The sequence below is a fragment of the Melampsora larici-populina genome, assembly GCF_000204055.1.
Source record: "Melampsora larici-populina 98AG31 unplaced genomic scaffold MELLAscaffold_24, whole genome shotgun sequence".
Lineage (NCBI taxonomy): Eukaryota > Fungi > Basidiomycota > Pucciniomycetes > Pucciniales > Melampsoraceae > Melampsora > Melampsora laricis-populina.
The window spans coordinates 875164-888513 of NW_006768788.1; the positions used below are offsets into that span (position 1 = coordinate 875164).

At 42.8% G+C, this 13350-nt stretch overlaps 3 protein-coding genes across 3 annotated transcripts; all 3 read left to right on the plus strand.

Moving 5' to 3' along the window:
- Positions 1 to 3019: 3019 nt before the first annotated feature.
- Positions 3020 to 5021, plus strand: MELLADRAFT_64188 (uncharacterized protein; the record flags this gene model as incomplete). The annotated part of the gene is made up of 4 exons (XM_007411236.1): positions 3020 to 3592; positions 3652 to 4038; positions 4106 to 4264; positions 4329 to 5021. The coding sequence occupies 4 exons, from the start codon at positions 3020 to 3022 to the stop codon at positions 5019 to 5021; spliced, it is 1812 nt and encodes a 603-aa protein (XP_007411298.1).
- Positions 5022 to 5880: 859 nt separating this feature from the next.
- On the plus strand, positions 5881 to 7742 carry MELLADRAFT_107653 (uncharacterized protein; the record flags this gene model as incomplete). The annotated part of the gene is made up of 5 exons (XM_007411237.1): positions 5881 to 6085; positions 6273 to 6619; positions 6686 to 6954; positions 7030 to 7111; positions 7647 to 7742. 5 exons carry the CDS (start codon positions 5881 to 5883, stop codon positions 7740 to 7742), a joined length of 999 nt encoding a protein of 332 aa, XP_007411299.1.
- Positions 7743 to 8634: 892 nt separating this feature from the next.
- On the plus strand, positions 8635 to 10062 carry MELLADRAFT_88071 (uncharacterized protein; the record flags this gene model as incomplete). The annotated part of the gene is made up of 4 exons (XM_007411238.1): positions 8635 to 8986; positions 9068 to 9540; positions 9605 to 9876; positions 9948 to 10062. 4 exons carry the CDS (start codon positions 8635 to 8637, stop codon positions 10060 to 10062), a joined length of 1212 nt encoding a protein of 403 aa, XP_007411300.1.
- Positions 10063 to 13350: the final 3288 nt, after the last annotated feature.

Sequence of the window (13350 nt, forward strand, 5' to 3'; positions counted from 1 at the left end):
CCAGCCAAATCTCCAGTTGTGGTACACGAATGTTGTTCTGGCAATTTCCAGAACACTGTTTCCAGAATGCCAGAAGTATTTTTTTGGTGTGTTCTGGCGTTCTGACGTTCTGCAACTTTGATTGCCCTGCTTCATTTGCGGGGCCTGCAGCGTAAAGTTTATTTTTTTCCACAACACCAGAAGCCTGCCCAAAGGGTTCTGGCGTTCTGGAATTTGCCAGAACGATATTTGTGTACCATAAGTGTCAAGCAGCAGTGGTGACAAGTCCCTCTTTGAACAACCCGTTTTGGCCGTGAGGGAAGGGTTAGCTGCACCCTGTTTTTTTGAGAGAATTCAAAGGGTTGCGGAGGCAGAGAGCCTGGCTCTCATGCCAGCCGCTATATTTTCCCACACCCCAAACGGGCAATACAAATTCACCAACTTGGAATGTACAAACCATCATTCCTGAAAGCCATTGATCATTTGGCCCTTGGGTCACCTCGATGAAGAAAGGAACTGCCCCACAGACCTGTTCCTCCTTGGTCAATCAAAACTTCAAGTATGTAACATGACAGTGGCTTAATATGGCAAGGATTACAAGAAAAGCAATATATGTGTGTGTAAAGTGGTACTCTACAAAAACTGAAAGTCTTTCGAAGGAATAAGTCTTGCTTGCACAAATTCAGTTGAAAAACCAATAACGCTTTTGTTGGATTCTCAAGTCCAAACTCAATACTTTTGTGGGAATTGTGAGCCTGGTTTTGGTTGGTTTTGCTGGCATCATTGCCAACTGCAAGTGTCATCATCATTCGGAACAGTAAACGAGGGAATCTTGGTCCATCCAAAGCTGTCAAGTAGCAAACCCTAACACATTTCGATTGTAAGGATTGATGTTTTTTGGTTAAGCTGTCTCTATGGTTCTTTGTGAAGACCAACATCTTCTTTATTGTTATTGGTTGAACTTGTGAGGTTTGAGAAAATTGGTCATTGTTCCCAGAGCCCGCGGAGGTACAAGGAAGTCCATTCAGTAGAGCGGTCGAATTCACAGGTTCAGTATGAGGTGTCACAGCTTTGACAGGTGGCGTGTGGTAGCCACATGTCAGCTAGAAGAAGACGTTTCAGAAGGAAGTGAAAAGTTCTTCATCACTTCTCCTTCCAAGCTCTCAGCTGAACTTCATCTGCACTAGAGAATTTGTCTAGTTTTCATCTCTCTCACATTCTCATTTCTCTTGTATTTAGTTTAAATTTCTTTAAAAAATCCCGCCCACCATCCCTGGGTTGAGGAGTCAGTCCTCCTCAGGCCTATTCTTGTCCCCAGAGGTGATAAATGTTAGCGAGAATACCTGTTCTCCATAGATTTATTACCTCTGACCCCCCCCACACCACACCTAGTAGGATGTTGATCTGGTAAAGGTTAAATCTTGCTGTGGTAGAATAGGCCAGTGGAGAATTGAAGACGGGAAGCTGTATCCAATTGGTAGAGCCCTTCCAAGAGCTAGAGATTAGTAATCTTATAATATGCATTCACCTCTTGACACCACTCTATGTAAGAATGGACAGATTTTGACCGGGTATCGAGCGGATGGAAAGGCAAGAAAAGTGGAATACGTAAATACGGGTAGCAGGTGCACAAATGCGTTTGGACAGATGTGACACATTCGGATGTGGGAAAGGCAATACAAAACATCAATTCCAATACAGTGGAATTCCTTTATAAGCATAGCAATGGTTGGGCAAAATCTTATGCTTACATAAAATATGCTTCTTATCAAATAGGAGCATAATTCCCAATCAAAGAAACTGCTATGCTTAAGGAAAAAAATAGTTCTTGACCATTTTTTTAAATGGGAGGCGCTCAACACAAGGCAAGAAAGGTCACAGAAGCAATATTTGTAACCTGAAGAGTCTTGTGTAAAAAGACGCAGAGATTTTGGAGCATGTATTGTGGGACAAGAGTAAAAATAGAAAGTGATGTAGGGTCTCGATTTTTTCTTGTAGAATTGGAGTGGTTTATGTAGGACGTGGTGATTAGACATGATTTGAAACTCAATCAGAGGAGTTGCTTAGGGCGAGAAGTAATCAGAAGACCAGGTTCAAGCAAAATCAACATCAAGTAATTATAAATAAGATGAGAGAAAAAAGAAAAGATTGAGAGATTTGAAAGACTCACTCATTGAGTTGAGTACTGCCATTTTCATCGTCACCAGAAGGAGACAGATCGGATGATGAAAAAAGAGAAACACTCCAGGTGTCAGGTACATGAGCTGACTTTCTATTGGAAAAGAAGCTAGTTATCTTTGGCTGAGTCAAATTTTCAGTCTGTCACATGCCAAATAGGAGCATATGAGCCCAGAATCCTTGATTTAATGCTTCTATTCCCATGCCTACCCCCCATTTTTAGAAGCATATCTTCCAAAAGTTTATGCTTTAAGCTTATATGCTTGTATTTGCAAAATTACCGCCAACCAAAAATGGTTGGAAGGGATTTGATGCTTATAGAAAATTATGCTTGTGTAGTGTATGCTTACAAAGGAATTTCACTGTATGTAAGAATATGTATGACTGTGCGTGGCTTGCGCTCTCATTTTGAGAGCCGCCTCTCTGCCTCCACAGCCCTTCGAGTCTTCTGGAGAGTGTTCGAAGGGTTGCGGAGGTTGAGAGCCTGGCTCTCATGCGAGCCAGTTGCGAGCCAGTACAAATTCCCACATCCCAATCGAGCAAATCAAATGTACCGCATTCGTCGTAACCGAAAGTCATAGACCATATCGGGTCATTCCAGTATGGGCACTTGTATCTACTTGTATATCCCACAGAGCCGCCGGCTCCACATCCATACTAATGTTCATCTTATTGTTAACCAATCGAATGCCGCGGTCAAGATGACCGGTTCATCTCGACCGTGCATCGCACTGGCAAGCCGAAAGAGGTCGGCGTACCCAGGACATGGACCACAGTGCGTGTGCCAAAGCAATACCACATCATTCAATAAAAGCAATTCATTGAGGTCCCAATCGTAGCAAAGCGTAAACCCTTCGCGAACATGCCACCTACCAGATCATACGCTGAGTTTCCTGTTAAACCCGTCAATCCTCATCTGCCATTGCCACTGCCAGGTTCAACGAAACAGACCGGGTTGCTTTGCCCATCTTGCATCAAACGTCACTCCACATCATACTTCAAGCCCAGTAGACAATCAAACGAGCCACTAATAGGTGTTTCTGTGAGTGAGAACGTTACTTCATATAGATGGGAGCTGACTTATATGCTTCATACACCTATCAAGTGCTGTGCCGGCAGTTATATCCGATCCTATAGCCTTGCACAAGCAACAGACGCGGTCCTAGCACACAACCTAAGCATACAAGAACGCACATTAAACAACCTCACGACAGCCCAAGAGCGAGCCGATCATCAATTCGCAATGCAAGTATCACAATTGATTAACGGCGATATGCCAGGTGCCAACAACATGGCGCTGAACGAAAATGGATCAAATGGATCAAAGAAGAAGGCGTTACCTTCGAATCTTCAGTGTAACGGACACAACAATTGTTTTGCTACTGGCCAAACCGATCGAAGAAATGCAGGATGTGCCATCAAGGCGTGCCGACACGTAGGTCCACTACCTGCAATAAAGTACCAAATATGTTGATGACACACATTTATTTTCAGTGTTGCGAACAGCTCAAGCCCGCAAACATTAGATGCTCAAAGCATAATGCAATGAAGAAAACCAAACCAACAGTGACAGTGATCAAACAAAATCGCGATGCAGGACCTACGAATTCCGCCGCGCCAAATTCAACACAGCAGCCGCCAGACAATGTTGACACCCCCTCAACAGATCATGATCCGACCCTCACCCAAGGTCCACCACCATCTCAACACCAACGATTAACCCAAGCGAGTCTAACGTTTTCAAGCCCACTAACCGCCGCGCAGGTTACCAGGTTTCGAACAACGACTATCCAGAAGCAGGCACAAGAACGCGAAGATAAGGATCACGCGAGACTCGCCGAGAACACCATAACGTTTGTGGTGTGGGGTGGTTTTGACGATGTGAGTTCAACTTTCATGTTATATCGCACTTAAAATGCTCAAATACTATTACTATTTGGTGTAACAGGAAGACCCCTTGGCCTTTGAAACATGGCGTGTATATGCTCCACGTTGGCCTGACATGTCGCTAAACACGTCAGACACGCTGATGGAGCATGTTCGAAACAAATTTGGTGTCCACTGGAACGGAGACCTTCGTGTATGGATACCTGAAGAAAAAACCTGGGTGAGTCTATCTATATGTACACTTTAATACAAAATACTAATGAATACTAATGGATCTTCTGCAGGTGAAGATGCAAACATCCATAGTAGAGGGGTATAACCCCACTTATCGTCGCATCCTCATTGTTTTCCCTGGTATCAAACTTGCCGATTGTAAGGAACTAGAAGCCAATAAGGAATTAGTTCGTACCATGACATCAATGCAGAAGATGGATATGGTCAAGGTAATCAGTCCTTTGGCATACAAGCGCTTCCGCACCCCAACGCCGATGAAACACACCAAACAATATTGTGTAATATCGGACGAGGAAGAAGAAGAAGACCGCATTGAAAGTCCATCCAGCAGTCTGCCCGCTCAAGAAGGTAATGACATTGGCACCGTAACAAACCCACCCGCTCCCACACCTCAATTACCTTCAAGTCCTTCAGTCGCCCACGCAGCCAAAACTTCCTCAAAAGTAAAAGGATGGCCCACATCACCTAGAATAATTACCATGGAATCGCTATTGCGATTCTTCACACTAACGCTAGAGCCTCTCGAACTCACAAATCAAGCTGCTTTCAAGCAGGTGTATGGAACTGACTATAAGTTCAAAAAGTCCACCGTCTCCAAATACCACCGGTGGATTGAGTCAATTACACCGAAGAGGTTCTCCGCTTTCATCAAAGAGAATGGAAAAAATTGTACCGTGACTGATGGTTTAGACTTCTTCAAGGCCGAGTGGAAGGACATGGACAAACGAGTTCCAAACGCTTAAGGCCTTTAGCGTGTTTAGCATAGCATAATTGTATGATTCATTGTTTCCACATTCAAACATTGCATTCTATGTATTCCTGCATTATATTTCATTCAACTCATGATCGCCATTATTATTGTTATTATATTTAATCGCACTCACACCTTTCCTTATATTATACTTGATTTAGCTATTTTTCCATCTATTCATTACTTGATTTCTCAATAATTACATTGTCCTACCGCTGTACGCCCCTCATACATGAGTTACACCAACCAGTGTCAATCAAACATGAAACCCACATTTCCACATTTACCAGGTAACACATGCCCCGTTTAAGTAAAACCTACAATCCATTAGGAGAATGTCAGCAATTAAGCCAAAGACTTCATTGAGCACCTACTCAAATGGTTATGAAGTGGTAAAATAATCACTACGATCAACGATCAACCTAGATTATTGAGCACTTAACCAAAGCCTAGGTAAGACTCATATTTCCGCGGAGTTGACCAGACCATAGACATCAATCCATGTAATTACGAAGCATCTCATCTCATCAATGCGACGTAGCGGAGTTATTATTGATCATAATGAGATCTCATCATAATTACCGCATACCTCTCTTCCACAAATGTGCCCTATAATTTTTTAAGTAACTTTTTCTTATTATTTATATCTGTCCATTCACATTCGTCCACACAGCCTGTTGTATTTCACATTCTATCTACATTTCCTACTCTACCTTTTCTACCTGTACAGACATTACAAATCCCTACGTTATACTAAAAACCTTTTCATCTTCCTCTCCTTCCTTAATATCTACCCAATTCCATCTTTTGCCTGTTATTTTTCGCTTAGCCGTCCGATCTCACTAATCATCATGGTTACCGGAGTCGAAAGTGGTGCTGATGTCAAGGTTATGCAAGTAGAAGGCCCTGGTACTGTAGCCATTTCATTATGGGACTTGCCTTGCAGGCCGCCTACTGACCAAGTAAACAAACTTTTAGAATTGATTGACACCACGGGAAGCGCTGCGACAAATGCCGTAGTGATATCATCCGACACCAATATGTCAGACGCACCAGGTCAGTTGAATGATAAACCCCACCCCAGTCTCAGGCTAGCTACTTACCAATAAATCAACCACAGGATCTGGACCAGTATCTCCAACTCCATATCTCACTGCGCCGTACTATGTTGATATAGAAGATTTGAGTCGGAAACAATCAGGATGTCTATACCGATTACGGCGCAAGACGTTTTGACAAACAGTAACTTCTTACGATCAATCGGAGAACGTAACCCTCATTAAAGATGAAGTAGTATACACTAGTGGTGAACTCGTTCTGCATGTTACCATTGAAGACGGTTGGACGATTTGCAAGATGTACCTCAATCACGACGAGGTTGGGGGCCTTTATCATCTTAAGTTTGACCCCTCATGGCTTGAATTGGATACAGAGGGACGGTATGAGTGTTTCGCGCGTGCTGAAAGCAACCGTTACGCTTCCTGGGCGATGAATCAATTTCAATACACACTCTCTTGCAAACGCAGGAACGGGAGAGGGCGCCTGGTTCCTAAATATCAACAATATTACTCCCTTTCGTTATCCATGGTGGTCAGATTTCTACATTTAATTCGTTGAAGTATGTATTCCACGGCAAACTGAATCTTTTTTAAGCAGGTTCAGCCCTGTCATGCAATGCAATCCGCCGGTTCTGGATATGACGACGAACCACGTTGGATGATCTGTGAGCGCGTGACTGACCGCGGTCACGCGTATGTGCACGAGGGAAACTTCCACAATAAACCGACTGAGCGTCGACCTTGGACCTCCCTAATCCATGCGTACATTCACTATGTTTATGATCTAAGTGCAGACCAGACTTTAATCAGCAGGCTAGACTGCGACGATCACGGCAAGATCAGCAATTTGGTATGCTGGGACCGAAAGTAAGCGACATCCTATTTTCTCAAATCAAATGCTAGGTATTCAACTTGATTGACTATCAATTGCGATATGAACAGCCGTCCTCCTTACCACAGCCGTGATGTTGTGGAAATGCACGGCAGAGTCCAACACGCTTTTCAGATGTTTGCTGAGCAACATGTGTGCAACAAGATATGCAGGCTTCTGGGTAACATACATATGTAGTTTATTGCAGGCCCTCGTATATTTTTCATTTACATCCATTTTTTTGTTTCCTTTGATATTTCCTTCCACTATTGACTTTCACATTTTGACAAAGAAGTCATTTCCATCATTTTATTGCTCAGCCTTGTTGATCGTTGATGTTTATAATTATACATGTTTACCTGTTACCAGTTACGTATGGTACTGATTTGTTATACATTTGGTATTCATATTGCAACATCAGCCCTACTGCAAGTGGTTTGGCCGAATGAAATGCTTCAGATGAAGCAATCTAAAGGGGCGGCGGGCCACCCCCTTTGCTTGACAACAATGTGGATATATACTAAAAAATGTTTGAACACAGGCCTGATGCACAGGTTCAAGTGGTTAACCATGATTTGAGTACTATTTTTCAACTACCAAATACAAACATATGTCATCTCGAAAGATGATGATTATTATAATGTATGACCCCGTATCATCCAATGATACGTTGTGATCATATTCAAAGCGATCACGTGTGATTAGGGTGATTCTTGCTGTGAAACATATCCACACGAATAGTCAATATAATATGAACACAGGTTATGTGGATTTAATTAGATAGCCGTATCAGTGATCACTTAAAAACATAGTGGATCTGTTCCAATAATGATAATTTATCATTACTGTACGGCTAAGCTATCAGGCATCTCATTTTCTGGTGACGTAGATCCATAATATTCTCGGCTATATAGGTGTTCAATAAATATACACAAATGCCTTGTTATTATCGGCTATATCGGTGTTCAATAAATTTACACAAATATCGAATTTATTTTGGACTCAAACTCAGAAGGATAAAGCCAATCATGTACAACAAAATATCGCCATTAGGTGGGTGAAGGAATGGCGTTGGCGTCAAGGCCTTTGGATCATCTATCAAGTATATGAGTCAAAGGCCTTCACATCCGCGCTTGTCCACCAATAGTGTGTTGAATTGGTGTGTGTGGTCAATCTTATGAATACGCCCAGTTTTTGGATAAACTGAGCATCATGAGATGAAACGACCTTTATTGATTTATATACCATTTTGTATCTTATAATTATCTATTGCATTTATCAAAAAGATAACAGATTGTTATTACCCCACCGCGAGTGTGGAAATCCGTTAGGATAAATAAAAATAAATGCAATGTATTTGCATTCACCATTAACAATCTTCAATGTAATAAATCATTGGGAATCAGGCGTATGTGATTGACACAATCCAAGTAATGTTCGTGTCCGGTTGTAAATCAGGCTCTCTATGGTTTATAAATACTCTGCTCATTTATACATGTACATGCCCAACACATATCTAATTATTTTGTTACGAACTAACGTGAGCGCTATTCAGGTTTACCATTATTACCTTACATTAACATTCCCATGAGGGTGACCCACAATAATTCCTGACGTTTCTTATGCTTATGCGGTATATAATAATATATTTCAGATCTAAAGACATTTCAGTAATAATGCCAGCACGCAACTTCGACAACAAAACTTCTTCTAGGCCTGTTTCATCACCAGCTACGACTCCTGAAGTGGTGATTCCCAACGTTGATTCAGCCGATGGATCAGTTGTTGTAGGTGAAGTAGGTGAAAACTCTGATTCACCTGTTCTGCGGGGCAAGGAGGAAGATTCGTCCAATCATGGAAGGCCAATTAGTGAAGACACGTCTACAACAGCCGTTCATTTCAGTACAAATTGTAACAATGAATCTTCCAGTGATAACCAGCCCATAGCTAAGGGGACGGTTGTTGCTTCTTACAACGTGAGGAGGGCACCCCGATTTGTGAGACGCACTCAGCCAAGTGAAAGCCAAGGTGAGTTGTTAATTTTTATTTATTTTTATTATCAAGTAATTTTGCAAAACCTTTTTGCCTACCTCCTTGCTGGTGTTCTAGATGATCTAGGGCCTGGAGCCGTCTTCGGCGTTACTATTCCGATCCGTACCTCTAATTTCAGACCGGACTATCCATCCAGACGTGCCGCTTTTCTTTACCACGTAGAGGACTACTACGGCGACGATATCAAACCTCGATACGAGCCAGAAAGAAGCAACGGCGTGTCGGAGTTTGTAGTTGTTTTCCAGTTAGGTAGGACGGTAAACTTAGCAGCAACTAGGGACTATCATGAATGGCAAGTACGCGAATTGCGAGGTGATCAGGTGGGCTTGCTGCCATATGACGGCATTGCCCGGTTTCATGATAACTGGTCATGGACAGCTACATCCGGTAAACAACAAGCTGTAGAGATCGCGAATGCGCACATGTATGTTTCGCAAATGTTGCGGAGGTTCCAGTCACGGCTTCGAATTATGTCTAAATCAGGGCCCCCTGAAGTTTACGATTGGTATCTGCTCGCGAAAGTCTTACATGTAAGAGATCCTTCTCATTAATGACCTTCCCATGTTAATATTAATGTTCATAATTACTTTGTAGGTTCCACGAGTCTCCCTAATGCAGACAATCGGCACACTGGATGAAGGTCTGCCTCGATGGATGTTAGTCGAAACGGCTAGAGACCCCACCAGTGCTCAATATGTTACACATTCGTGTTACCGCGACACCTTGCCAGCTGCTGATCGGTGGAAGGCATTACTATTTGCTTTCATTCATTATGCTTACCAGGAGAGTGGCGGTGATACTCTCATTTCGCAAATTGACTGTGACAAATGGGGGGTGATATCAAATGTTGTGACCTTTAATAAAGCGTAAGCAGCACAATTTTTGTTGCTTACTCAATTCAACAGAAATTTACTTGATATTGGTTATGTGTGCCTAGGTCATATTACTTGGAAAATAGTGATGGATTGGACCAGCCTTTCTTTGATTTTAGAGGAGGCCATCCTTGCAACAATGTGTGCCAACAGCTCGGCCTAGTAAGACTCAAATTATGATCATTGTTTCATGCTCGATCACATTGATTATCTCATCTAAGTGATAAATGTAATTACAATGATATATTTTTAAAGATAATTATAGTTCAAAGACAAGTTTACAATTTGAGCATATTACTGCGTTGATCCATAGGAATCTGTCTTTATGTTTGTTGGGTACGGTGTTCGGCAGCTCACAAGGTACCGATCACTTGATTTGTTTGTCATTAGTTATCCGTGATGGTATTGGTGATCATCATAATTTTACCTATCGCCTCTGATACATTGAATGGATAGGTGAATATTATTTTAACAATTGCCTCTGATACACTCAGCTTAGAGACTTGCTTTATGAAAAAAACGACCTATGGTGTTTTGACCGTTGTCATTACACCGGTGTGTCATTATTCAGGAACCAGTTTGACCTTATCAAAAGCAATGATAGTGAAATCGACTATTGATTCATGAGTGCCACCTCTTGCTTATTGAAAAGTATGCTTTGTCCTTTGAAAAGCCTCTCTTGCTTCTCATTCAAAACGAATATCCGCTATTTGCTATTCTCAATATTATTACCAGAATAGATGATCACCCTCGCCACCTGACCTTCATCATATTCTTCATTTGATGTTTGTTAGATGGCAGTGTGCCAGGAAAATGACCCAATTGTTTGATACGATACGAATGATTGATTGATAAATTAAATGGAAAATTTTAATTTATGAAGGTCCAATGCATTGCGAGAATTACGTAATGAGGGTAAGGGAAATAACAAGAGATATTACAAATATATATCACTACATATGACATTCAAAAACGAACGGTTGGATAAATGCGGTATGATGATGGAAATAAGAGGATACAGGTGGAAACCAATATGAGCTAAGTTGTGCAGGTGCTGTCTTCTCTTCAGCAAGCGCTGGGGGATGTGTCAAAATTACCAAGGAATGTAACATTCTTACGACATTCCAACTTTTCCATGAGGCGATTGTTGTGGAGACGTATCATTTCGTCTAGGAAAAAATTGTATTGGATGTGTCCCATGTTTCGGCACATGGTGTCGAATCTTCCAAACCACGCGTTGGTTATTTCGGCCGCTGAGGCGTTGAACCTCCAACTGCCATCTGGCCGCTTGAGCTCAGGAAATAGATGGGGATCGTTGTTGAGACGGCATGTGGTATGCGACTCCTTGTGAGACTTGATGTGAAACGTGTCAACAGGTAACATCGTTTTCTTGAAATCTTCAGCGTCTGTTGCGTTCGCTCGGATGTGGGAGTATAGACCACATGCATTGTCATAGAATATGACCTGTGGCATGTTATCGGGAAAAACCTCGCGTATGAACTCCTGTAGATTGAGTTGTGTAAGTTGGAGGAGTTGTACCTGTACAAATGGGAAATTCGAAGTCGATGTGACTGACCTTGACCTTGGTCACCGATTCAGATTTGTAGAAAGTCTTCCTAGCTACTATGATTCCGCATGGCAAAACCATGAGTTGCTCATTATGGGTGCGGACTCGTGATATCAATATCCTCTTCTTACCTTTCTCCGCACTTGCTCCTCCATCTCGAGCGCTCTCGTGCGCTCTCTCTTCGACCTCGGAGTACAAGCGGTCTTCCTCGGTTAAAGCCACCTCGCCGGTCTCAGGTTCTAGAAGTTCGCTGGGGTCCATGTGAAGGTTTGAGTGGGGACGGTTGAAACGGCGAGGAAGGCCGAAAAGTGATGTATTTCGCTCTTTGAACGTCTTGTTGGCCTCGATATGTTCTTTGAGATGACAAGTCTTGGTATTTTCGACAACCTTGTTCATGCAGGGCTGGGCATGACATATATCATACAATAGTTCGGCATGCATAGGGCAGAATCTGTGGTTTACTTTTTCTAAAGGTAGAGTGCAACAGACGTCGGCATTGTTGGGGTCGAGAGCTTTGAGCTGCTCCTGAGATGCGCTACAGCTCCATATTCCTAGTGTGATGCCGTCTGTAACCATCGCCCGAATGACTAATTTTCGATCATTAGTAAGTGAATGTGACTTTACACATATTTTTAAGTTTAAGAATGTCTTACTACTAGCCGTTCCAGTATCTTCGTCAATGTTTATCTCAGTGCATGTTGAACATACGTGAGCAGAGTGTGCATTTCCTTCCGTCTCCAACCATGCTGTATGCTGCTGCATTGCTTCTTCAAATCGCTTATCATCCGCGCCTTTGGCATTAGCGCATAGGCGGACTCCTCGAATGGCGTAGTTCTCCATTAGTCTGTGTATGTCGAGTGCAAGGGAAGCGACGTTGGCACTTAGGCGTCGGGTATACCGGTTCTTGTGGAAGTCATTGCGGTACGACTTCTGCCGGTTGGCATGAGTTTGGTTATAAGAATTAACAATGTTGTACACCGACACTCTGAAATGGCGATATCAGGTCATCAGTTGTTGGAATTTTGTGATTAAATACTGGGTATTCAAATGGGGTACTTACATTGCTAGGTTTTGAAGGTGGTTGAAATGATCGGCGAGGCGGTGAGTCATAAAATAATGCTGAGTAACTTGAAAATTATCCATGTCCTTGCCCTCTTCTTTGGCGTAGTAGTATTGCAGTTTGTCGCAACTGTAATAGCATGGCGTATATGTCGTCTTGCAATCTGTATTGTGTGTCAGGTTTAGGAAATAAGATGACTGACTTAGCAAACTATTGAGGCACTTACGACGACAGTAATAGTTTATGGTCCTGACTGTTTGAACGCCAGCTATGTCAAAGAGATATCCAAAGCTGGGTTTGCGCAGCTCGAGGGGCCAAGGTTTGCCGGTATGTTCCACTTTGCACGTGTAACAGTGGGAGGTTGGTGGTTGGAAATATTTCTCGGGAAGCGTCAACGATATGTGATGTCTTCGGTGACGATGGCGAGGTATACCGTTGTCTTGGAACAGAGCGATGTCGTAATGGCACGTCGGAATGGAGTCGTAAGCGATGTTCCAGAGATGACCCCACTTGGCGTCTGGCTGGTCGCCTTCTAGGCATTGGCTGAGGAATTCGTATGGTGCGTGGTTGGGCGTCGTCATAATGGCACCTTTGGTCCTCTTGAAGAAATCAGCCGCGAGCGCAGCGAACTTTGTGAGCTGACTCAGCGTTAGCGTGGCATGCGTTTCTGGGTCCAGCATAGATAGCTGGTGCATCAGGTCTTTGATTAGCATGGTGTCAGTTTGTTCTTTTGCTGAAAGGTCTAACGATGTGCGATTTGGCGCAGTAAGGTACTTTGAATCGGAGGGAAATAGGAGTATACAGAGGGGGCGTACAGAGGGGGCGGAATGGTGAGAAAGGG